The sequence below is a fragment of the Drosophila virilis genome, chromosome 4, assembly GCF_030788295.1.
Source record: "Drosophila virilis strain 15010-1051.87 chromosome 4, Dvir_AGI_RSII-ME, whole genome shotgun sequence".
NCBI classification, from domain to species: Eukaryota; Metazoa; Arthropoda; class Insecta; order Diptera; family Drosophilidae; genus Drosophila; species Drosophila virilis.
Window position 1 is genome coordinate 19,668,523 of NC_091546.1, and position 25,034 is coordinate 19,693,556.

The window sequence follows — 25,034 nt, forward strand, 5'->3', positions numbered from 1 at the left end:
AAAGCAACATTTAATTACAACTGGAGCGGTCTGAGAGCTGAATATAATGCAATTCAAATATACCTTACGAAAATAATCAACAACAAAAATATAGCAAAAGTTTACGTAGCACACGCTCAGCAGCTGGCTGTGTATGTCACATATATCTAAAAAAAATATCCATACTACTTATATATACCACAAGAAATATTCAGTAAATATTCAAATCAAGCTCTTTGGTTAGTTTCCATTACGTTCTACTCTTCAGCTTCCCAGCTCAACATCCGTTCCAAGTCAGCAAACCATTATTATATACACTAAATAATAAATTAAAAAAAAAAAACTTCATACATATCATTTACTTAATATTAAAATCACGAAGAAAAAAAACTTATATATCGTGTTAATTATTTGTTTGGCAAACAATTAAGTATTTCAAATACAAATACACTTGACATACATATATAAAAAAAAAAAAAAATACTGTAAAATGCATATACAAGCGAAGTATATTAATAGAACAAATATCATTAAAAAATAAATAAAGCAAACCCCGACGCTATGCAGCTTAAATATATTTAAATTTAAAGCGAGTATTTAAACAATTAATAAACAAAACAAAAATTGCATATTTATTTATAGCTTACAAAAAAAAATGTATATTAAAGATTAATGAAGAGAAATAAACTGTTATATAAAAAGCAAATAAATTGAGTTAAAAATATATATATACGCATAGCTACTCATTGTATATGTAAATTTAAGCAACACATGTAAATGGCAAATCGACAGGAATATTTATAAAATAAATCAACTTTAAAGAGTTAAGCTTTGTTTTGTTCTGGGCGCAAAATTTGGACTTATCGCAGTGTATACTATACATAATACTTAGTTATACAAAACGAAACGAACGGCGGCTGCCTTGATTTGCTTTCGCAGTCCATCAAAATGCCAACCAGGCGCATAAATTTGAAATATATCCCAGCGAGTGCTAAAAAATCAAATTAAAACAAGCAACAAATGCGAAATAAAACCAAAATTCTTTCATTAAGAACTCTTTAAGTGCAGGCCAGCACGCAAAAATACCAAAAAACGTGAAAATACGGATACATTCGGCACGCCGCAGATTCAATACCCTTGCAGACAAATGTCTTTTGCAGATATATGAGCATAGTGAAGTATGTGCAGAGCATGAAATAAATATATTTACGAAAAAAAGGATTTGACATAAAATAATAAATTGAGAGACTTATAGGGGCATGGCTCTACCAGCTCAGCTATCGATGCTGGTCTGGAATAAAAAGTACTTTATTGGGTCGCAGATTTGCGTTACACATTTCCTGGCTAGATTATAATACCCTCTTGAAGGGTATGAAAAACCAACAGAGTCAAAAAACTCTTCAAGCCCGCAGCTAATAAAAACTCGAGCACTTTTGGCTGTGTATGCGTGTGTGTGTATATTACGAGTAGTTTTTATTACATTTGTTTCCAGGAATTTTCAAACATGCCAAAACAGCTGCAACCACAGTAGACGCCAAATGCCCAACAAACCACCAAACAGCCCCCCCACCTGTTCGGAACTTGAACCACCTGAGCGGGTTACGTGCAATGTTTTTGTTTACCCTTCGGAGCCAACGCGTTTTTACTCCATTTTCATAGAGCATTTTTTGAGGCCATGTCTATCTGTGCGCCTGTGTGTGTGTGTGTGTGCGTGGAGTATTACGACCCATGTATAATATCTGTCAGTTGATTTTGCATGCAATACATATAAATCTCAAGGTTATAATGTAGTAAATATGCATCATAGATGCATGCATGGCTTACTGAAGCGCTTTTCCAGCTCAGAATGCCCGTACACGCTCGGGCTGACCCGTATAATGTGCATTTTAATAATGTCAAACTACTGTGGGGCATTAAGCCGCGTTTCCTGATTGCAAAGTGCAAAAAAAGAAAATAAATAAAATCAAATAAAAAAAATTGACCAGTGCAGAAAATACTCAAAGAGATCGATTTTTTTTTTTATTTCGCATGAGGTATCAAGCGATTTAAACAGTGAATGAAAAATTCAACTGTGATGTGCAATTACGTGCTGGTTTTTCATTTGGGAAATCCTCATCCCTTTTTTTCACTGAAATTAAATTTCACATTCGAGTAATGAACACGAATCGATTTCCAGCTCGTAAGAATGTATGATAAATAAGAATTCAAATTTTTCTAAGCGAATCTTTGTTAATTGCAAAGCTGAGATTCTGAAAGAAAATAGAAAATATTGTCCAAGTTCAACAAGTAACGGTTTTTTTTTTCATTAAAAAAAAAATAATAATAAAAGGGTTATTAACAATAAAAATAAAAATAAATTTAAAAATTACTATTACGTATAATAATATTAATACCATTTATACTAACAATAATAATAATAATATTAATAATACTAAGGCTAATAAAATAAATAAAAAATTATTAATAAATTGCAAGTTTACTTTTATTCATAATAAAGTTAAAATAATTGGCAATGTTATAATATTTGAAGCCATAAAAGTTAAAGGCCTGAACACATTTATTGATTGTTTTTTTCTGAATAAAATATTGTTTGATTTGCTTAGACTTAAACCACTTTGATGACAATTTAAGCAAGCTTTAATTATCAAATTCAGAAAAAGGTCATATAATATTACAAAACAAGAAATGAGCACGAACTATGTTCAATTACTAAGAAATGTAACCTGACCTCGGTTCGCTTTGTATTAATTGCTAGCTGTGCGCTTCTCACCTGAAATTCAATTAACAACCAGCCAGCAATTATGTAACAAAATTGCCGAACAGAACACAATTTTTAGATACGCTGCGAGGTATGAATAAAAAATTAACATAATTACATAAAAATGTGCCAAAAGGTAAAAACAACAATCCAAAAAGAAGGAAGGACAAAATGCGGGAATGGCGAAATGGAAGCAACTGGCGGCAACTGGCGACAGCTGGCAGCTCTGCACACAATTAACATTACTTAAATACACATTAAGGTTAAAGACGCGCAATTTTTTCATGTTCTGGGGCTATTTTTTCTTGGCCAACTTGCTTATCAGAATTTTCGGGCTGCCAAGTCTGAAGGGGAGCCATCGAAAAATTGCGTGACGCAGCAAACAAAAACATTCGAACAATCTGGGGAACAAAAAAAACAAAAACAAAAAAAATGAAAGAGTAGCCATTTTCGGCACGCCGAAAATTGAATACCCTTGACTTAAAAGTGTCCCAATATAGATATGCCGTATTTCTGAAAGACAATTTTCACGCAGCCAGATAATGTAATGTAATGTTGAAAATAGATATTTTACCTAACTTTATTTTAGTTTTTGACCTTTTTTTTTCAATATTAAATAGTAGCCAGATGCTGATTATAGTATTTAATCTGTAGATGTAAAATTGAAGAGAATAACAAAGGCAAATATCAAGTTGAAGAGATCTTTAAAAATATAAAAGTCTCTCATACACCTTAGTTTTTTGCCGATATTTCCAGGGTATATAGTAGATCGGATGGTAATAAGATTTTCATAGCGAGGCGATTGCTGATACTGCTCTAGATTATAAAAATATATTTTATGTGAATGTAAAAAAATTATTTATTAAATGTGAATGAAGCTATCTGCTTCTATGCGCTACACACTTTGCGCCCAAGTTGTTATACCCTCAGCGAGGGTATACAAAGTGAAAAGTGCCAAAACACGCGCTGAAATCGAAAAGCGTCGTGACGTTAGGACGGAAGGGCAATGAAAATAAACACAGTAATTAAGTTAATGAGCATTTTGAGATTTATTATTAATTTTCTTTGTGCCTGGCCACCCTTCGCATCAAATCATTTCGCATTTTTTGTGGTTATTTATTATAATTGTTGTGCGCTTTTGTAAATGTTGTTATTGTTGTTGACTGCCTTTGATTTGCATTTAAAAAAGCGCAAATTTGCGTTAATTCATGTACATTTTGTTCTTATTGTTTTTGATTATTTTTGTGTGCAATGCAGGACACACATCCTTAATTGCTATTTAAATGCTTGAAAATTATTTTAAATGCGACGGCTAAACGTTGAGTTTCTTAAAGCCTTCATTAGTTTGCGGACATTCGCAAATTGTTTTTTAATTTATAGCCGCCCATAAAAAGCAACACACACACACACATACTCACATTCTAGAGGCGCAGCAGACACATTAACATTTTGGCATTGTCATTGCTGTGATTATGGCATCATATGAGCTAAGCCCCCCCCCCCCCTCGTACGGCCCATTAGCTATTTGTTCTTGGCTCTCTGTCGTGCTTATATTTTACGATGGCACATTAAAGTTTATAGCCCAGGAAAAAGAAAATGCAAACCGGAACACGACACAACAAAATGCTAAATTGTAAATAAATCGTGATTGGGCAGGCGCCGAAAGGCAAGCATTGAAATTGAAAATTGTTTTAATATGAACAAAGGAAAGTGAAGTTATCAATAAAGTGCATGAAAGGCACAGAAAGAGAATATAAGAGCATTAGGTGGAAAATTTGAACAAGTTAGCAATATATTGAAAAAGGATTAACTACAGTAATATCACAACCATAAACAACCAGGAGATACCCTATACCCTGCGCTAATTCCAACTATCTTATATTGCTATTCTTATAATAGATAAAATATAGAAATAAATAAGAAATTTATATAAAAATAAGCTGCAATTAAGCTACTAGAAGCCACCCTGTACCCAGAGCTAAGCTGCCTTTCTAACTTTCCTCAAAAATATGTACTCTAACCATTTACACACTCAAAACACATACATTTGATCATATATAATCATCAAAAACTGGAGGGAGATATTTATAGATGCACAAAAAAAATGGACATCGATTATCCAATGTTTTATTTATAGATTATTTCATCGATTCTTATCGAGTACGTGACTAAGAAAGTTGTCGTACGAGTCAAGACTCTTGCACTCATAGTTCTCAAGATTGAAGCAATTATACGCCTGGACGCAAAGTCAGACAGACGGACTGCGAGCGCCTAGACAGACAGGCCAACAGATGGACATGGCTAGAGAAACTCGACTGTAAGTGTAGAGCAAGAATATAAGCTCTCCTCGAAGCATACAACTGCCTGTTACATGCCGTGCAACAAAATAGAAATACCCCTTTTACCACTTACGTTTCGGTACAGGGCACAATAAAGAAATATTTTAAAAATGTATTTTACTAAATGTATTTAACTATATCAAGAGTTTTATTAAATGCTAGGCTTAAATAAAGCTTAGTCAGATTTTAAATATGCGCACTGTGAACATAAAAGAAATTATTTAAAGCAGCAAGAGCCACAATAATGATAATGATGAGGCATAGAAAGCGATTAACAGCACACGGCACATGTAAACAAATTGCCGAAACACAACAAACAAGGACGATACACTAATCACCTGTTAGGATGGTAGGAGCTGGGCCTTGTCCATACACACTTGTTATAAATTAGCTTTGAGCCCATATATAATCAGGCGTGGACTTCGGTCTCTCAACATGTAAACAAAACTACAATTAATCAAAGATTTTACTTGCTAGCTGGACTTTATTACACGCAGCTTTGCTTAATTGCATAAATAAAAGTCTGACGTGTGGCAGGAAAAAGAAAAAACCTTAATTAGGCCGCCGCCCAGATGCAAACCCAGACTCAAGCTTAAACTCCCCATGGAGCTGACAAATAAATAATAAAAACACAAATTGACACACAAATGGGCACAGAGAAAATGGGGTAAATATAGCAAACTGCTCACAATAGACAGGCACAAACTGCTAAACAAGGAAGTGCCAACTAACTCTCGGACGGCGAAATGTTGTGTGTGGGGGGGGGGGGGGGCGGGGGGGCAGAAAAAGCCATTAGAAGGCAAGGCTAAAGGTTATCGTATTGTCAGAGTGGCCCAGCCTGGGTTTAGGTATTTGTGTGTGCGTGTGTGTGTGTGCGTGGTGTGTATGCTCCTCCTAAGGGTCGCAAGCTCAGGCTTCTATTAATAATCTGCGCAGCAGGGAGGCAGAGTTGAAAATATCCACTTATATGAAATGTCCAAGGTTTGTAATTAAAACGATTATAATTGTTATGGCCAGGATATAAACACTGCGCAAAAATTTCGAAGTGTTTGTTTCGTGGTTCAAAGAAAAACTCTCCTTTATGTGCATTTCATGCATCCGCAGACGCAGGTTAACTCGAACATGTTCGAATGAATCGAGCAGTTGGAACTTCGTTGCTACGATGAGCTCGTTTATTCTGCTGAGCTCGATATTCGATGGCTCGAGTCTTGTTTTATTCACATTAATAAAGTATTTGCGATTAATGCAAGAGAATTAATCGATACAGGGCTCTAGCTTGCAGTCCCTAGAAGGACTTATGTGTACAACTTTTGAACTTTTGTGACTTAATTCTTTTAAGCAAATATATATATATCTATTAATATGCATATAGACAAATATTTACATACATACACAAAATGCATATGTATATAAACACGCATATAAATATACAAACAAAACAATTAAGGCCACAAGTTCAGAAGTTACGCATCAATCCAAAATGTTGATCGTTTAAGCATTTAATTGCCAATAAGACTCGTAATCTTTAAAGCTCTAAAAAATTGATCTTTGCAATTGATGGTTTATTGAAACATCGGCGCTCAAAATGTAGTAAGCCATCCAATATACCAGTAAACAAATATATCTATATGCATTAGGATCTTTTCTTCATTTCTTTTTCATATTTTTATGTTTTTTGTTTTTTTTTTTTTTTTGTTGGGTCCAACATCACCGAGGGGTCGTAAGAGCCAAATGTGTGTTGGAGATAATTGGACCTTTTAATAGAAGATCAGTTTTTGTACTTTTTTTGTTGAGATTTCTTGAAATGCCGGTGAAAACGACTAGAGCTCCAATAGAGCTCCCTGCTCAATTGCCGCGTGAGCCATTGGAATCGATATTGGAGACCCACTGAACGGGATTGACATATATATTGGATATGGTGCCACGCAATGTATCGAAGCCCTGATTCAGGGGCACCGGCTTGGGCCGGTTGCCCACCGATTTCATCCAATTCTGCCAGGCGCCCTCGGACTTTTGCTTGCGCTGTTTCTCTAACTGCTCCTTGCTCTGCTGCTTCTGACGCTGACGTTCACGTTCGCGCTGCTGCTGTTGGGTCTTGATGCGCTCCCATTCCTCCAGGCGCTTCTTGGTGGCCTCTGGGGTTTCCTTGCGTGTCGGCTTAGCGCTGCTGCTGGTGGGCGCCATGGTGCTGCCAAAGCTGGAGCTGCTCGAATAACTACTGTAGCTGGCAGTACTCTTGATACTGCCAGTTGCAGTCTTCTTCTGCTGCAGCTCCTTCTGCCTGACCCATTCCTGATAGCGCTCCTTGGCCAGACGCTGACGCATTGCTGTCTCTGCGTCACGCTTCTCGCGCTCCTGTTTGGCAGCCAGTTGCTTCTGTTGCTTTTGACGCTCCTTACGCTTCACCCACTCCTGATAGGCCTCTTGGCCATGTCGTTCCTTCTCCTCGTCCAGATTGCGAAAGTATGTGGACGAGCCCGACGAGGAGGTGGTCGACATATTCAGACTCAGCGATGGCACAATATTGCTGCGGCTCTCGGAGGGCTTGAGTGCGCCGCCGTACATATCAGTCCAGCTGCAAGTGGATGCCGAGGAGCAATCATCCCGACGTACTGTGGAAGACTTCAAATTGTATGTTCGATTGGTCATCTGGCTCTGTGTATCCGCTTGGTCATTGTCGTTATCGTTATCATTATCGTTATCGTTGTCGTTGTCCAGCGAATTGGCCGGGTCCATAAAACGGCAAACGGTGGCGCTATCAACAGAGCCCAGGCTGAGTGCATCCTCGGGATGCAGAGTTGGCCCAAGGCTAGGTGTGACGCTATCGATGGAGCTCAAGCTCTGTGCATCCTCTGGCTGCATATTAGCCGACATGCGCGAATGGCATGCAATTGGGCCATCAAACGAATCCAGACTTAGCGCATCTGGGTGCATCTTTTCATCATCTCGGGGGCTACAAACGGTGTCGCCATCAATCGAATCGAGATCATCTGACTGAAATTTGTCATCGTTGCCTGAATACTGATTCAGATCACTGCGCTCAACTGCATCATCGCGAGTCTGCATGACGGTCTCCTCATCGCTGGCGACATCCAATTGATAATCACTCTCAGCGCCAACATCATCATCCCCATTATTTATATTCTTGCCTTTGCAGTTGTCATAGCGATCTACATCAAAGCTCGCCACTGATTCGAGATCAGAGTCCAAATTGTTGGCACCACGACCACGAGTGCCGTCAATTGTGTAACAGCTCTCGAGGTCATCGTCCTCCTCTTTAGACGCCACATACCGTACAGTGGGCGATACATAGGAGCGATTACTGTAGCCTTGCACTGTACCAGAATCAGTATCCTCGTCACTTAAATCGGACATGGGCATTGAGCTAGTGCCCAGTCCAGAAATCACCTGACAATCGACCAACTTGCCCTCAGTATTACGACGAGCTACGAAGGCCATTCTTCAAAGACAGCAACGTGTTCTGTGGAAGAGCTGAAGAATTGGTTTAGTACAAGGATTTTATATTTTTTTAATGTTCTTTTTGTTTTGTTTATGTCTATGTTTGTTGATTGTTTCCAGTCATTTGTGTTACGAGCCCCATCAACTCTGAAGTGAATAACTGATCAACGCCTACTAGAAGCCGAGGGCAGAGAGGCGAAACGAGTAGAATACGCTATGGTTGCTTTGTTGAAAATTAATAGAAACTATCTTATCATTATGATTCCCTAAGAATTTTGTTCAATCAAGAAAAGTTGAGCGCCAGCAGGGATTCTAGCCCCAAATATCACAAAGTGAACAGAACAAAGCCTGCATAGCAGAACAATATTATTGCGAAAATTATTATTAAATATTAATAATAAATATATATATAAAGAAAGGCTTTATACAAAATTCAACAATAAGACGTCGGTTTTTGCCAGTGTAATGACAAACACCATGCTACATAAAACGCGGCCCAATTCGCTCTCTGAAGCAAAATGAAAACATTTTAACTAATGACAAACAATTACTTAAACAACGAGTCGAACGAGTGGCACACACGACGACAGCAAAAGGTAATTAAAACTACACTACACACACACATGGGACTACACCCTGCTCAATGTGTGTGTGTGTGTGTGGGGGGGTGAATGTGTGCGTCTGTGTGGGTGTTCAAGCGAAAAGTTGCCGACTCAAAAATCGTTTGTTGTGTGCGAATGGCTGTTGTTGTCGTCGTTGTTCTTGTCTGTAGGTTGTCTGTTACCTGGCACAGTTAATGAGTAGCGCTTTCATTTTTAATGAGACACACATACACACACAGGCATGCACACGTATCAGATGCACACACACACACACACACACACACACAGACGAGCCGTAGTAAGGTGTAATAAAAAACTTATCGCTGCTCGCTTTTAGGCGCCCATGAGCGGCATTTGATAGACATAATTAAATGTTTTTTTTTTTTTTATATGCTTAATTGTTGTATCTTGCACCGACATCAGCCTTATTAAAACAAAAAACAATTAAGTGGCCTTTTCTACGACCTGCAAATGACTTGTCAAATGAGCGACAGGCAATGTCTGGCTGCTTGTCGGATTTTCCGCTTTCTTGGTAAAGATTACATATACATGCGTGTGTCTGATATTATTGCCTGACAGTTGGTTGCGACTGGGTTGGGCTGAGCGATGGCCCAGGCAGTTTTAAAACTGAAGCATAAAGCCAGCTTGGCAAAGTTAAGCGAGTGGAAAATGTAACTAAACTCTTCTGGCACATAATTGGAAATAAGTTCAAGTAATTGAGAGTCCGGGCTGCAATTCTGGAATATTGTATGTACGCTTGGATTTTACATTGTCTATCGATAGCCACAATATTCCATTTGCCAAAAAAGAATTGAATCTGTACAGACACAGAAACGCGGAGTAGACTGGGATTCTCGCATGCGCTTACTGTTATACTCCAATAGACTTCAGATAATTAATCTGCCTTCTTTAGTTAATCGAATCTTCTGGGTTGAATAGCCACTTACAAATGGTTTAAGCTATTTGCTTATTAAATTTCTCAAGTTTCGCGCACATTTTTAACCTTTAAAGTTCTTATATAGTTCGATTTAAATGTATATTAGACCGAATGCAAATCTAGCAAAGACCTTGATTAAATCTCTCTAATAAAAAAGCTTACATCAAGTCGATGCGTGCGATGCATGCGAAATATTATTTAACATGTGTATCATTATTTAATACAATCATACGTTTAGTTTAAATTAAAACTGCTCCTAAATTGTAAACCAAAACATATTTAAGCCGATATTAGGTCTAAGCTACTCGTGCTAATAGAATTATTTATATAAAAACATTCCATATTATAATTATTATTTTTTTCAATAGGCTTTGCTATGCGATTAATTTTTGCAGTAATGTCATTATGTGCCCTTTCCAGGTTGCAGCTTACAATAAAAAACTGCAAAATCCGCCAAATTATAAAAACAAATAAAAACTAAACATATGAAATCGAAATGCAGGCAAGCGTTACTTTCAGCAGTAAACTCAACTGCTGTGATAGTTGTCAAAATTGATATTTTAAATTCAGAAAAAGAAACAAGGTTGGTTCAATTTAAGTTGAGGCCAAAGTAAAGGCTATTTATTTGTAAGTGAAAAATTCTCAATTCTTGCTTTAAGCATTTCTAATTGAATCGAACACACTGCTACAAGGTCTGAGAAAGAAGGCAGCTGCGGTCAGCTAGAAGCTGTTGCTTCAGAGTGTCAGTTGTAAATTTAAAAGCAGCAACAACAGCCGAATGCAGGCACAGAGTGCGAAATAAATTAATTATTTAGGCAACAAGACTATGACATAGTTGAGTCCAAAATGACTCGCACTTTAAGCTCAATCGATGGACAGCAGAAAGAGCTGAAGATTAAAGCAAAATACAACGTATATCTTATCAACTACACGAAATATTTGTTGGTCCCAAGCAGCAAAGACTGAAATGCAACAAAATGCAAACAGCTTGCGGTCCTTTGAAGCACTGGACTCCTTTAAAAAAAAAAAAAAGGGAATTAAGAATCCAGTTGAGCGGAGCCCAACAGGGCCAACAGGTTGTTATTTTCGTTTCGATTACATATTTCATGCACGCACTCAAATCACTTTTCATTTTTTTTAATTATTTTTCCATTTCGCATAAAATTGATTATTATTATTATTTTGTATTTTATTTATTTTTGTGTTTTTTTTTTTCATTTTGTTATTGTTTCGAGTATTGGCATTGCCATTGATTATTATTACCGTTACGTTGTTTGGCCTGGCGTACGTTTAATTAAAAACGTGACAATTTTACCTGTGGCCAATGCGATACATATTTCATCACACACACGCCCGGTGCGTGTGTGTGTGTGCGTGTGTGTGTGTGTGTGTTTGTGTGTGCGTGTGCCCAGAGCAAGTTTGCGGTCGCGGTCCTTTTATTTAAATATATAATTCAAAGCCTGTTTACAATATGCGCAACTCGTTTGCATTACAATTCACTTTCGCTTGCCCGCCAATTTAATTAACTTTCATAAAATTCAGGCCTGATGATATGGGCCCCATCATCATCAATACAAAATCAATGAACTGTAAGCCGAAATGTCACAACTGTTGGGATTATCTGTCCGCATAGGCTGCGAATTAAAGCATTATTTTTCGCAATTATAATCAACTCAGTTGTTTGACATACACAATCAAATGTCAGGGCAATCGACAGAAAATGCCAACAAAAGGAAACTCTCTGACAAGACCAAAACGGAAACTTCGCTCAATTGTTGCTTGAAAATATGAAATTAAACTCGGATTTTTTAACGTTAATCACGTAAGACTGGCTGCTTACCACCATCTAATTAATCCATTCAAAATAAATGCATAGAAATAAGTGTTTCAGATAAAAATAACTCGATTTTAAGCAGTTGCCAGCTTGTTTCCCTGAACTTGAATTGAAAATCTCTGCTGGCAGGCGAAAATTTCCAACAGTAGAGAAACTTCGATGGAATAGATAGATAGATCATATGAATGAACCCAAAAGGTATTGGACTCATTAAAATAAGATATTGATTTAAATAATCCATTTAAGTTAATAAATTAATGGAATATTTAAATAAATATTGTTTGTAATATTTCAATAAAGAAAACTAGTTAAGTGAATATACAAATATTGTTTTCAGATACAAATATTTCTTAATATGGGTCTAAATTTATGTAATAAAACTTATCTTTGACTTACCGGAAATAGTGGTATTGTTTGTTCCGTTGTGGAGACTCTCGTGTTGCAGTTGCACAACGATTGTGTACAAACGTTTCCCTTTTCTATATATATATATATATATTTATATATACATATATATATGTATATATATATAAATATATATTTTTGTTGGAAATAAAAATGTCTACAACTACGTGTGGATAATGTCAGTTGAATAATAAGCCTGGCCTGCTTATTGATATTAACAATATGAAATATATGCCATGTGAATTCGATTGGTTTTCCAGTGCTGCAAATTGGATTAAAGCTTTTTGCGATTTTAGACAAGTTAAAGATCACACAGTTAATTAGACTAACAAACTTCAAGTACCAAAGTCCCAGGAAGTCCTTTAAAAGTCTTTCAATCAGCAAATTCCATCTCAGACCGCACAGAAAATTCTTTGCGCATTGGCACCTCAGCCAAAAGCGAATTGAAGACAACAACTCAACTTCAGTCAGGCCACAAACAAATCAGTTAAGTGCCCAGAAAAAAAAAACCAAGCTAAGAAATGGAAGACGCGACAACTTTGGCCAAAAACGGCATGGAATAAGGTGAGTCAATTTGCCTAATTGACTTATGGCCACGCAGAAAGTTTGACAGTTGCATCTTGTTGCTGGGCAGCTCTCAAGTGGTTGATTTTAATTTGCTGAAGCTGATGCCGTGTGTCGAGTTAAAGTTACCGATTGGTTTACAGATACAAAGCTAAATGCAGATACAACTTAATTAAGCGCTGGAAAAAGTTGAGTTTATTTTTTGTTATTTAGGTAATTAAACGAATTTAATAAAAAATATTAAAATCACATGAGGCTTTGTTAAACCTTTCACTGAATTTAGAAATATGTAAAAAGTTAAGTTTGAACAAATTGTATTTCATAAACCAAAATCAGCTACTGTTGCTTGAGATTCATTTTCATTTCTTATAATCCTGCAGTATATATATTTTTTGAATTTAATAAATACTCTAAACTAAGACATTCTCAAAGTAGCATATTGCATGCAGCTAGTATTAAGATCTTAATTAACTCAAATTAAAAGCGAACGAATGTTCGCAAGTCATCATTTGCGTGCCTAATTGTTGACAATTGCCATGCAGCTCGACGTGCTCTGGCATTCATAATGCTGTGTACTATAACACATAGATATATAGATATATAGTACATATAGTATTGTTGTCAAATGCGTTATGAACTTTTAATGGTTCAACAAACTTGCAGCCACTAAAACTTTAAAGCGGCAGCCGACGGCCAGCCGAAACCGATGACAACCTACAAAGTTGGCCATACACAGAGTCAACGATAACTTTGCCGTAGCTTGTTAAATAAACTTGTTTGTCAGCCCAATGTCGCTCACATGTTTGTTGCACTTTTCCGCTTACGTGAATATATTAATTACCAAAATTTCATTGCCTAAGCGTGGGGGCCGTGCAGCGTGCGTGGGCCGGAATGTAGTAGGGAGGTGGGCAAAGCTTGTCGGCAATTCAATTAGTGGGCTACTTGCATTTATCCAATTTTAATGCTGCATACTTTCAGGTGCACACACGCACACACACAGAAACACACAGCCAAAGGCAGCTGTAGTAGGTGTGCTAGTGTATGTGTGCCGTCGTCATGGCAACGACTCGAGCAGGACTCGAAGGACTCGAATGAGCTCGTGACTTATGCACTGACGCAACCAATTATGGCCTGGGGGGCAACTGTAACGGCAACCGTTTGTTTGTGCGTGTGTGTGTGTGTGCGCCCGTGTCAGTGGGTAGCTTAACGTGCTTGCATCTTCGTCTGCATCTAAACCTATTTTTGGTTTTAACGCTGCTCGAAAACTATGTCAAATGAAATTTATGCGATGCGCCCAAAAGGCGGCAATGAAAACGAACCAACACACACACACACACACACATACCCTCCCACACAAACACACACATGCATGTACATAACAGATCTACGTGAAGTATTTGTGCGCTTTCTCGCTTCCTCCTTTGCCGCCTAGCTGAGGCTCTTATTTGATTGACTGCGAGTTGCATACTTTATGGCGTAGCCATCATTGATAAGGCGTCAACGCGTTGCGAGACGCGACGGTGACGGCAATATTTCATCAGCAATTGTTTGAAAAGTTTCTTAATTAAATATGACAGATTACCCAACCAAGACTTTTGGCCAGCTAATTGAATTTAGCCAAGTTACCGCTGCGATTGATATGCACAGATTTTTGGAGCTTGTTGCTTAGACATGAGCACAGTTTCGCAACCGTGGACAGAGGGAAAACTTTTTGGCAGAGCGAAAAACTGTACGACACAACTCTGCTGGAGGACAATTCGAGAAACGGCGTTAGAGTTATTTTAAAGCCAAAGATCTTGGCTAAAAACTTTCGGAGCCCAGCTAGTTGTTCACACACAATCCAATTTGTTATCGTAAAAATTGCTAATGCACAAATAGAATATATTATCTCAGGCTTTTCTGACGTTTTTTATGTTTACTTTATGTGCATTAGGTTCCCCAAGATCCAAAAGAAATAGGCTTTGTAAACTAAAAAGTCGGAGTAGATTAACTTTGTTGCTTTGTTTAAACATATATCGAAATTCCCAACAATTATTATTTATAATTCAGGCAACTAAATAAGTTTAATAATAATAAAAGTAATAATAATGTATAATAAAATTAATAATACTAATAATAATAATAATAATAATAATAATAATAATAATGTTTGATATAAATAATAAAAATAATAATAATCAGACCATTATAACTTTTTTATTAAAATATATATTTCAATAACAATTAAATTAATTAAACGATTTAAAATTGCCAACATTTATGCAATACTAATAAAAGTAATAATTAAATTATAATAATAATTAAATATAACTAAAATATTTCTAATAAATTGAATTATATTCGTATTAAATATAATTTCAATAATTATTACTATAATAATTATAGTTTTAACAGTAATTAATCTCATTATTATTAAATTTGATTAATTGAAGGTGAGATCTCTATTGTATTACTTTCTTCATTTTTTCTACATGATTATCAGTTACTTTTGAGCTTGTCTGCCTACGCAAGCTCAGACTCACGTTGCCGCATTTTTAATACATTTAATTTCTAATATCTAAAGAGCTTCTCATTATACCAGCCGCAAATAAGCAAACGGACGAGTCTCTTGTGGTTAAAGCCACACAAGCCAAATGCCAGACAACAGCGAGTTCGAGTGTCCGCTAACAACGTGCCGGCCCACTCTGCTGTTTAGCAAACACTTTGAACAAACTGCTGACAAACATTCTCTGCTCTATTTGCATGCCCTCGAACGTATCTCTGCAACCCTGCAGCATTTCTGTAAGTCCGCAAAAAAAATACTGCTTAAAAAAACCTGAAATAAAACTGATTTCATTACCTTGATTAGTTGGTCTCTTCAAGTCTGCGTGTGTGTGTGTGTGTGTGTGGGTGGTTGTGTGTGTATGGTTGTGTTTGTGTGTGTCTGAGAGTCAGTTTGTTTGCCGGGCTTTTCAGCGTTTTTTTACACATCTGAAAATCCAACACGGCGCTTATGATGGCAAAGGCAACATGAATGGAAAGTGGGGTTGGCCATCTTTTGGCCTCGCCGTTTTGGGTTCAATGCAAGCATTAACCTCATTAGCATGCAACTCTGAATGGCGCTCAGAATATATAAATATATATATTAAGTAGCTAGCACATGCCCCCAGTTTCCATTTTTTAGTTAATCTCTTTAATCTAATGGATTAAATTTAAGAGCACAAGTTGTTTATTTTCAATTGCATTACTTTGTTTAATTTCATATGGTTTTCGTTTATACGATATTCTTCTTAAGAAATTAATAAATAAATAATATCAATAATATACACCAAAAAGTTTCATCAATTAAAAAACATAGCGCAAATCATAGCTAATTTGGAATGTAAATTTTATGCTCATTTTCTGTGGAAAACAAGGAGAACAGAGCTGAATAAGAATGAAAGAAAACGAAAGGAAAACATGGTTTAAACCAGCTTCCTGCTTTGAGAAAGTCAGCATTTGCGTCAAGCCCAGATTTGTCATGCAAATATTTTCAAGGTTTAACTAAAAGCAATTAACAATTTTTTGAGATACGTTTTACTGAAGAGATTGCAAGTCCTATATATTTTCATATAGAAATTGCGGACTATGTTTGAACTCTATCCGACATTAAATTAATGCAAAGGTACTTCATGTTTATTAAATATATGAAAAAATGTAAAATTAAAAAAATAAAAACAGTCCCATGAGAGATTTTGATAGTAGCAAAAAAAATACACACCGACACCAGCAATGCTCTCGACCTATGCATATTTGTCCCTACTTATGTGCCAAGTACAAATGCTTGAGCATGAAACCGAACTAACAATGTTTAATCTTATTTCCATACTTCATCGCTGCTGATTAACATTTAACAATGGCCAACTAACAAGTTTGCTATTCGAGCCTCCGCAACACTGCCTGCCACTCACTTGGGCGCTGCACACAATGTATTGAGGGCACTTTTCAACACTTTATCAGCAACTGAGGCACTTGCCACTTGAAGAGAACTAACTGCCAACACTGGCAGAAAAACTTAATTAAGCATAATAGAGCTGAGCTCTGGGCATGCAATGCAGCAGCATTTTCTTACATTTTTTTTTCTCTTTTCAAGTTCTTTCACTCAAGCTGTAAGTAGCTGTCGGTAATTTGCGCTTAGCCACACTTTTACAGAGCAACACGCCGACGAAGCAGCAGCTGGGCGGGAGGCCTGAGAAGATGTAGATGGAGATGTTGGCAGTGCCTTGCACATTTTTAATTGCATTTCCGCTATTTTTGATGCTCTTTGAATTTATAATGTGAACTCTGCTGCCCGGCTAGCTGGCTGGCACGTTCTGAGAAATATAATTCAATTAATTACAAAGACGACAGGTGCAAGGTAACTAACACTTAATATTAATCATACGCAGCGTAAGCCAAAACGAACAAAAAAAAAATATATATATATATATATGAGCTATCGCATTTGTAGCAGAAGCCTCCTAGAAGGGCGGGCACAACCTTTGTATCTAATAAACATGTTTATTTCATTAGCGCTACACATGCGTCCATTTCGAATGTGAGGGCAGGGGGGGGGGGGGGAAAAAAAAGCAAAAAATGTTGGGTACTCCCCCAGGACATCATTTGCCGTGCCGATTGCCACGATTTCGACATGAAAAATGCGTTCGCGAAAAGTTGCCAGCTCTCGCTCTTTATGATTGGGATTTGCGGGCACTAATGTGCCATAGCTTGGCCCATGCTCGATGTTTTTATTTTATTTTTTGCCTAGTAACAGCCGCAGGTTTTTACCAACAAGCTTCCATTGCAACACATTCGGAGGCTTGCCACTGCTGTTGCTGCTTCTGACATGCTGTCGACATCATTACAAATAAATTGAGCGTGAAAGATACATTTCAACAACATTCCCTTGACGCAATGATAGGCTCTTTTTTCTCTGCTCTTCCTGCTATTGCATGATAGTGGTTGGAGGCCAAGGTGAGGGTCTTGATTTGTATACATACATTAAACTGACTTTAAAATGCTTGCATTGCGTTAAGTTAAGCAACAGTTCAGAGAGAGAGAAAACAAATTTTAAATAAATAAAAAGGGTTGATTAACGGATCAGCAATTGATTGCAGTTTATTTAAATCAAATCGATATTGACAAAATTTCGTGCTCGACCTTAGCTTAAGCTAAAGCTAATTTGAAACAGCTTCCAGTTAAATGTATTTATCTTTAATCTTGTAAAGCAAGAAGCAGCTAGGCTCTCTCCTTAGCCAAAGCCAATTGCCATAAACTGATTTAATTAAAAGCCCAAAGTATAGCAAAAATTCGATATATATTCAAATTTCTCAATTCACACACACGCACACTCTTAAATAAATATAAATACAAAAACAAATACATGGAGCTGTGGAAATTGCATGTGCGCCACAATTTCAAATGAGAGAATACGAAAGTCAATTTACTGTAAGACGCTGAGCAGAGCACATTCCACATAAACATGAGAGATATTTGTTATAATAACATACGTGACCATATTTACAAATTCCAAATCAAAATCTTGGCCATATAGTCGACAAAAGTGGGGGCGGGGCGAACAGTTAAGCGGCGTCAATGGGCGAGGCTGGATTCATTGTCTGGCGTTTTGCTATGCATGTAAAATGAATTTGATGTCTCGGCTCGACGAAATTTAACTAGGGTGTTGACAAGAAGGAGGAGAACTTAGGTATGTGTCTGTGTGAGGCATTCTGTAAAATTTGTTAAGACATGCCCACATTATAATTTAGGGCTTAAGGCATTCACAGCTGCCAGAAAACAAGCCGTACAAGATTTTCGCTTTATCCAAATGTAGCACAAATTTTCATTGGCCATGAAATGCTTTGGCGCATAATTGTGTTAGAAATTAAATACATTTCTTTGGCCAACATCAAATAGTTTAAGCTAACATCAGACTATCAATTGCATTTGCGTTGACTTATCAATGGCTTTGCTTTAAGGTTGTGAACGCAAATAAAGGCACTTTCATATACTTTCATATAATAAATGTGAAAGAAGCCGTACAAAAAATCTTAAATTAAATTCAATTTGTTTATCTTGCATATTTTGCTTAAGTGCATATTTTGATTGATCGTTTCTATATAATTAACCGATCTACAGAAATATATTTTTTAAAATTGTAAAATACATTCAAAACTGAAAATTGCCTATTCATTCCAATTGTTTACACAAGCCACAATATTATTCTATGCCCCATTTGGAAGTGAGCAAAAAGTTTTGTAGTCGAACTTCACATGGAGGTCTAAAATTGATATATACAAATATTTTCAGCTCGACAATGTTCAGTAGGCCTAGATAAACTTATCAAAAACCTAAAAAAAAACATTTATACACATATATATACATATATATATATATTTATATATATGTATATATATATTTCTGGAAAATTAGTGTTGTGCAAAAAAATATAGAAACGTGCGAAAGTATTGTTAAATTATTGAAAATTCGTTATTTTTGTATCTTTCAGGTAACCGCATAGAAGTGGATGCGTATAAAGAATCTTTCGATTTTGAAATTATCAAGTTCTCAGCTTCATTGTTAAATTTGCAAGTAAGTAAAACGTTTTACAGATTATCCAACTATGCGAATTAGATCTGAATAGAAAGCTGCACTTCTGTTCACCAAAAATAGAAAGTGCAAACAATTTTGATCGCCAAAAGCATAAAAGCCAGAACCTAGTGCCCGACAAGCCCAAACATTTTATTGAAATAAGAAATAGGACAACGACGGCGCCACTAATGTTAAATATTCCTATTCTGATACAGCCATAATCAATTCGAGATTTGAAAATAACTTAATTATAAGCAATTTTCGTCCGGGGCAACAATCAGCATAAGCTTTATGAGTTTTACTTTTTGAAAAAGAAATTCCCTTTTTTCAAGACTTAAATGCTTGCATTGGATTTCCAAATGTACGTAATCTTCCTAATGGATTTAATGGCTGATTTTGGGGTTGGCAAACCTCAAGCCTGTCAAAACCCGCCCCCGCTTCAGGCCATTGACAACCGGCAACCGCTTAAAGATAACTGCAGTATGACAGTGGTGTCCAATATAGTTATACTAGTTATAAATAAGTCAGGTTTTCGCTACTGACAGCCAGCACGGTGTTTATATCAAAAAGGGTGCTCTCTGGCAGGCAACACGGCGTATAATTAACAATAATGAACTCGTAAAACCGCAATGCAATCAGCGATGCGCAAAACACACACACGCATACACACTGTTACACACATCTAGTGTGGACAGTCGAAAAGCCAAAATGCAAAGCGAATAAAGAAAGCGCACGAACAGAGATATGCCTGGTTGTGGGCAGTGGCAGGGGTAGGGACTGAGGCTGGAACAGGGGCAGGGATTGTACATGGGGCAGGAGGCAGCCGGCAGTGGCTGCGGCATTGTGGCCATAGCTTTCAGTTCCAAGTCACGGTCACGGTTTGGCGTTGTAAAATATTTATAAACCATTTGCACGCATAATTAGACTGTCATTAAATTTTGAGATGTGTGACAAAAAGGGCTCCCGACGTGGCTATAACGAATTTTGAATACTCTTACCAGAAAATTACTCAAATCATTTTAGATGAGAGAAGAAACCCGAACGAAACGTTAATGTTACGTTTTCAATCCGTTAAAGAATATATATTCTTGATTTAGCATCAAGGGAAAACATTTTCAATAGCTTCTAGTATATATACTAGGTCCAGTATGAAAAGAAAAACATTTTTAAATACTCTTGCAAAGTATTTTCGATTCCTTAAAGTACATATAATCTTGATCAGCATCAATAGCAAACATCGTTCATCCATTAGGGAATAAATATTTTATCTATATCAAGAGAATAAATTTTTAAGGCCTTAGGAAAAAAATAGTATCAAGTACGTTTTCAATCCATTGATGGATATATGTATACTTGATCAGTATTAAGTTGTCTTTTTGTTGACATCAACGGACATCAACTACATAACGGAGTTTGCCTAATCGGATATAATATTAATGTAATAACAATATTATATCAAAACAACGCGAATCAGATCGAAAAAACACATTATTTCAGCTGTATCATTTATCTTAAAATATTATTACAATATTTTGCGTAATTATTTTTAATATTTCCTAACTTTCAACTAACCTTACTTAAGCTCTAAGGTCCTTTCAAATCAGGACATCGATAAACTTCAGGATCAACATATTTTTTTTTTGAAGGCAAATTAAATCAAAGTTTTGAAATTAATTAGATAAAATCTAAATTAGTTAAAAACTACGAATTCGAATATTTACATATATACAAAAATGGTATGCATATAATTGATATGCCACTTCTACTGGTTGTGTATACCCTATATGCATGCATAAAGGGTATGCGTATAAGGTCTAGTTGCATGTGCTGCGCTCAGTGAACGTTTTGCGTTTGGGTGGCGCTTCGTGTTGGGCGCCGAAATGTCATGTCATGTTGCGACAGGCTTCTGTATGTGTGTGCATGTGCGAGTGTGTGTGTGGACCATAAAGTAATCAGCGGAAATGTCAATGAGCCGCCGCCATTTGCTGATGTGTCGGCGGCTGAGGTTTACACACTCGCACCAGCCAGCAACAAAGTATTTTTTTTTTCGGCCCCACTCCCAGCTCCTCCGCACGACCCTCATCAGCCTCACCAGGCACTTGTTATTGTTGTCGCCGTTGTAATTGTTGTTGTTTTCTGTATTGTAATTAAACATTTTTCGTTGCATATGCAGCAGCGATTGGCAGCCGTGTGGGTTTAATTGCATACCATGTGTCCGTGTGTGAGATAGTGTATGTCAAGTGTGCGCGTGAGTGTGAGTGTGAGTGCGTGTGTGTGTGTGTGAGTATGAGTGCGTGCGTGTGTCTTGTGCTGACAAATATTTTATGGTGCAGCATTGATAGGCGGTCAATATGAGTAGCTGATGCATTGACAGCTTGGCAGTGAAGCTGAAAATACAAGGCGATTGAAATTACGCTTGAAGAGAGCACCAAAAGCTACCAATGCGACTTTTGAGTCAGCCGAAACAGACCTCGAATTCCAATTCCTTATTTAACCTGAGCCCTGGCTTTTTTTTTTAATAAATTGTCTGAACTCAAATATTGTTAATTGTATATTTTTTTTATTCAATTATTGTACCAATAGTTTTTATTTTTTTCAAAATATCTTAACCCAAATAATGTTTATTTAATTTGTCAATTTAATTTTTCCATACACTTGCGAGTCTTGATTTGAATATTTATTTAATTTTTTACTTTAGTTTGGAGACTAGCAATTTAAGGCAATAACTTTAAATTAGAGTCAAATCGATAAAAACCAATTTTAATGAATAACTCGAGAATTATAGCATCGCATAAAACACGTATTTGTATGCCATATTTATATCCTGATTTCATTTCATTAAGATCAGAAAACAAGCAGCCTAGTTATTCAGGAACATATTTACCATAATAAGGTATCAAAAAAACGTTCGAAGCTTACGTTTTGCATATGTGTAAAGATAGTTCGAATTTCTGTAGCGACAGCGCGGCGCACGGTTCATGGTATCTCTTGATATGATATGTTAATATTAATATATTATGTTGATATGACATACTGGCTAATTCATGATTTAATGGGAATGTGTCATCTGACTGAACGCAGTAGTGTGTCGTTTATAGAATAGGGATTTATTTGCTAAATATATAAAATATTTAGATTCAAATGTCGCTCAAACGTCAGCCCGTTTCAATTTAGAACTACATGAAAGTTATGCCTGACAGGTAGCTAGGCACATAATTTAAATTTGTTGTATTTAAAATACAATAATTTTTTTGCACTTGCAGTTACACATACCACAACAACAACAACAACAACACACGAACAGCAATGGCATTTAGTGGACACATGAATTCCGATGGGGAAATCGTTTTAAGTGATGAAATTTATACTGGACGCACTCGCATTTGCAGCATATCAACGCCATCAGAGCCATCAGAGCAATCGGAGCACTCGGAGCACTCAGAGCAATCGGGGCTAGATACCCTGGAATATATGGATTCGCGACGATGGGAGCCCTCCAACCTGGAAGGCACATCGAATTTGTTATATAAAGATCAGGGGGAATCCTCCTCATCATCATCGTCAACGCCGCTCTCATTGCCGCCAGCAAATGGTAGCACGTATACCCATAGCAAAGCGGATACCAATTCTCTGTATAGCTACACAAACGTGTACGGTTCTCTCAAGCAGATGGAGAAACCGAGCAATAGGGTACCCTCGCTGGGCCTAAGCTCAAAGAGCAGCATGCTCGACTATATGCGTGAGTTGGATGGTCTTAAATTGGATCGTCAGCCGCAGGTGGCCTACGAGACCTGGTACGCCTCCAAGCAGAGGCTGCGCCAACAGGAGCTGCAGCGCCAAAAGGAGGAACGTGAACATGAAATTGAGAAGCACGAGTTACGCAAGCAGCTGGCCAAGCTTTCCTACGATCAATGGCTGCGGGATAAGGCGCGGCAGGCGGCGCAACGTCGAATGGAAAATCATATGCAGCGTGCGGCCCTGCAGGCAGCAGCCAGCTCTGTGGCAAACAGAGCCAAGGCGAGCAACAAGCCGGTGCGCAATGTGCCCCAGGCCGAGATCAGTCAGGTAGTGCAGAGCTGGTGGCTCAAGAAGCAGGAGCAACAGCAGCGCCAGCGTCAGGAGCAACAGCATCATCTCCTTAAAAAGGCACGAGAGGAGCAGCGTCGCAAACAGTTGGCTGAGAAGGCCTGGCAGAATTGGATGAGCAATGTCTATGGCAAACCGAAGCCAGTGCCCATGAATCAGGGCATGGATTCGCTGCGTGGCACCGTTTCCGAAATATATTTAAACCCGGCCCCCTGGCAGTCGATCAAGAAGCCACCGAATGAGTTATAATATTGCATAAGTGAATTCAGTCAAATGTTGATATTGTATATGTGAATCTATGGAGTAGTAATTGAATTGTTGTAGTTTCAGTTTCTATCACAATACAGCCGTAAATATATAAACAAAGGCACTAATTAAAATAAAAAAAAAAATAAAAACAAATCGAACAATGATTAAACTAATATTTAAATTCATATCATTTCCAACTAGCAAATAAAATAAATAGCCTTTACAAATTCAACTTAACAATTCTACAGGTCTACTTGTACCACAGCCCCACGTCTTTAATTAAAATATAAATATTAATAAGGAAATAAATAAAAAAAAATTGATATAAAACATAATTTTATAGTTTTAAAAATATAATAATAAAATGAACAATTCAAAAAATATAAATAAAAATAAAAAATGTTAAAATAAATAAAAATTAAGCCCAAAACTATAAAATCGAACAAAATAAATAAATACATTTTTGAAATTATTTATTTTATTTATTTATTATTTAGTTAACAAAAACTACCCAAACCTCTCTGGTGCAAGCCAAAAGGCTTACTGCTTGCCTTAGACGAGCTGGTAGTGCAGCTGGCTAGCACTTAAGATATTGCATTGATCAGCAAGCCGTCAATCCATCAATGCACAGATTTGATAACTTAAGCCTTGGCTTATAATCAAATATGTTTGAAAACCACATTCGCCCGGAACTGGACAATACATAGTTGGTTTCCTGAGCATGCAACAAACCTTTTTCAGCTTTAGTAACCCTTCCACTTTGTATTTAAAAGAAACATTTTGCGTATTGTGCTTATTTGTTGTTATCAGTGAACTGGCAAACATTATCGACTAGCATTTCAAAAGTCAATTTAAGCAATTGCATCAGCAGAGCTTTACCAATTTCGTAAGCCAATACGATAAGTGAATGCAGTGTCACAGAAAGGGGTTAAGAGATGATGGCAAGGGGCTGGTGGGGACGGTCTGTGGAAAATTGTAAAACTGTGACAGATGAAAACAAAAAACAATTTGCAATAACAAGTAAAATACAAAAGCAAACAAAATGCCAAGCATAGAGAGTGAGAGAGAGAGTGTGCACAGAACCGCACAGGACACACAAAATAGGATATCAATTGTTGTCAGCTTCAGTCTCAATGTATGTGTTAAAGGAGGAGTGGGTAGGCGGTACAGGGGGCGTGGCGAGGCTTGGGCCATTTTCATTAGATTTTCAACACTGTTCGTAAAGTCACAAAAT

General features: G+C 37.0%; 2 protein-coding genes and 1 long non-coding RNA gene across 4 annotated transcripts; 1 reads left to right on the forward strand and 2 right to left on the reverse strand.

The window, feature by feature from the left end:
- Positions 1–6,717: 6,717 nt before the first annotated feature.
- On the reverse strand, positions 6,718–12,460 carry LOC6627944 (coiled-coil domain-containing protein 34). Its single transcript, XM_002051381.4, has 2 exons — positions 12,305–12,460; positions 6,718–8,568 (listed from the first exon to the last, which is right to left on the reverse strand). Exon 2 carries the CDS (start codon positions 8,533–8,535, stop codon positions 6,922–6,924), a length of 1,614 nt encoding a protein of 537 aa, XP_002051417.1. The 5' UTR covers positions 8,536–8,568; positions 12,305–12,460; the 3' UTR covers positions 6,718–6,921.
- LOC138911283 (uncharacterized) lies at positions 11,296–12,080 on the reverse strand. The gene is made up of 3 exons (XR_011416766.1): positions 11,915–12,080; positions 11,765–11,852; positions 11,296–11,708 (listed from the first exon to the last, which is right to left on the reverse strand). It is a non-coding gene; the product is annotated as an uncharacterized lncRNA (long non-coding RNA).
- A 6,831-nt stretch (positions 12,461–19,291) lies between the features above and the next one.
- Positions 19,292–23,973, forward strand: LOC6627943 (coiled-coil domain-containing protein 34). Of its 2 annotated transcripts, none has more exons than XM_015172538.3 (2): positions 19,292–19,465; positions 22,729–23,973. In XM_015172538.3, exon 2 carries the CDS (start codon positions 22,772–22,774, stop codon positions 23,798–23,800), a length of 1,029 nt encoding a protein of 342 aa, XP_015028024.1. In that variant the 5' UTR covers positions 19,292–19,465; positions 22,729–22,771; the 3' UTR covers positions 23,801–23,973. The 2 variants fall into 2 exon arrangements, with proteins under 2 accessions (XP_015028024.1, XP_002051416.2); XM_002051380.4 differs by lacking the exon at positions 19,292–19,465 and adding an exon at positions 22,596–22,665.
- Positions 23,974–25,034: the final 1,061 nt, after the last annotated feature.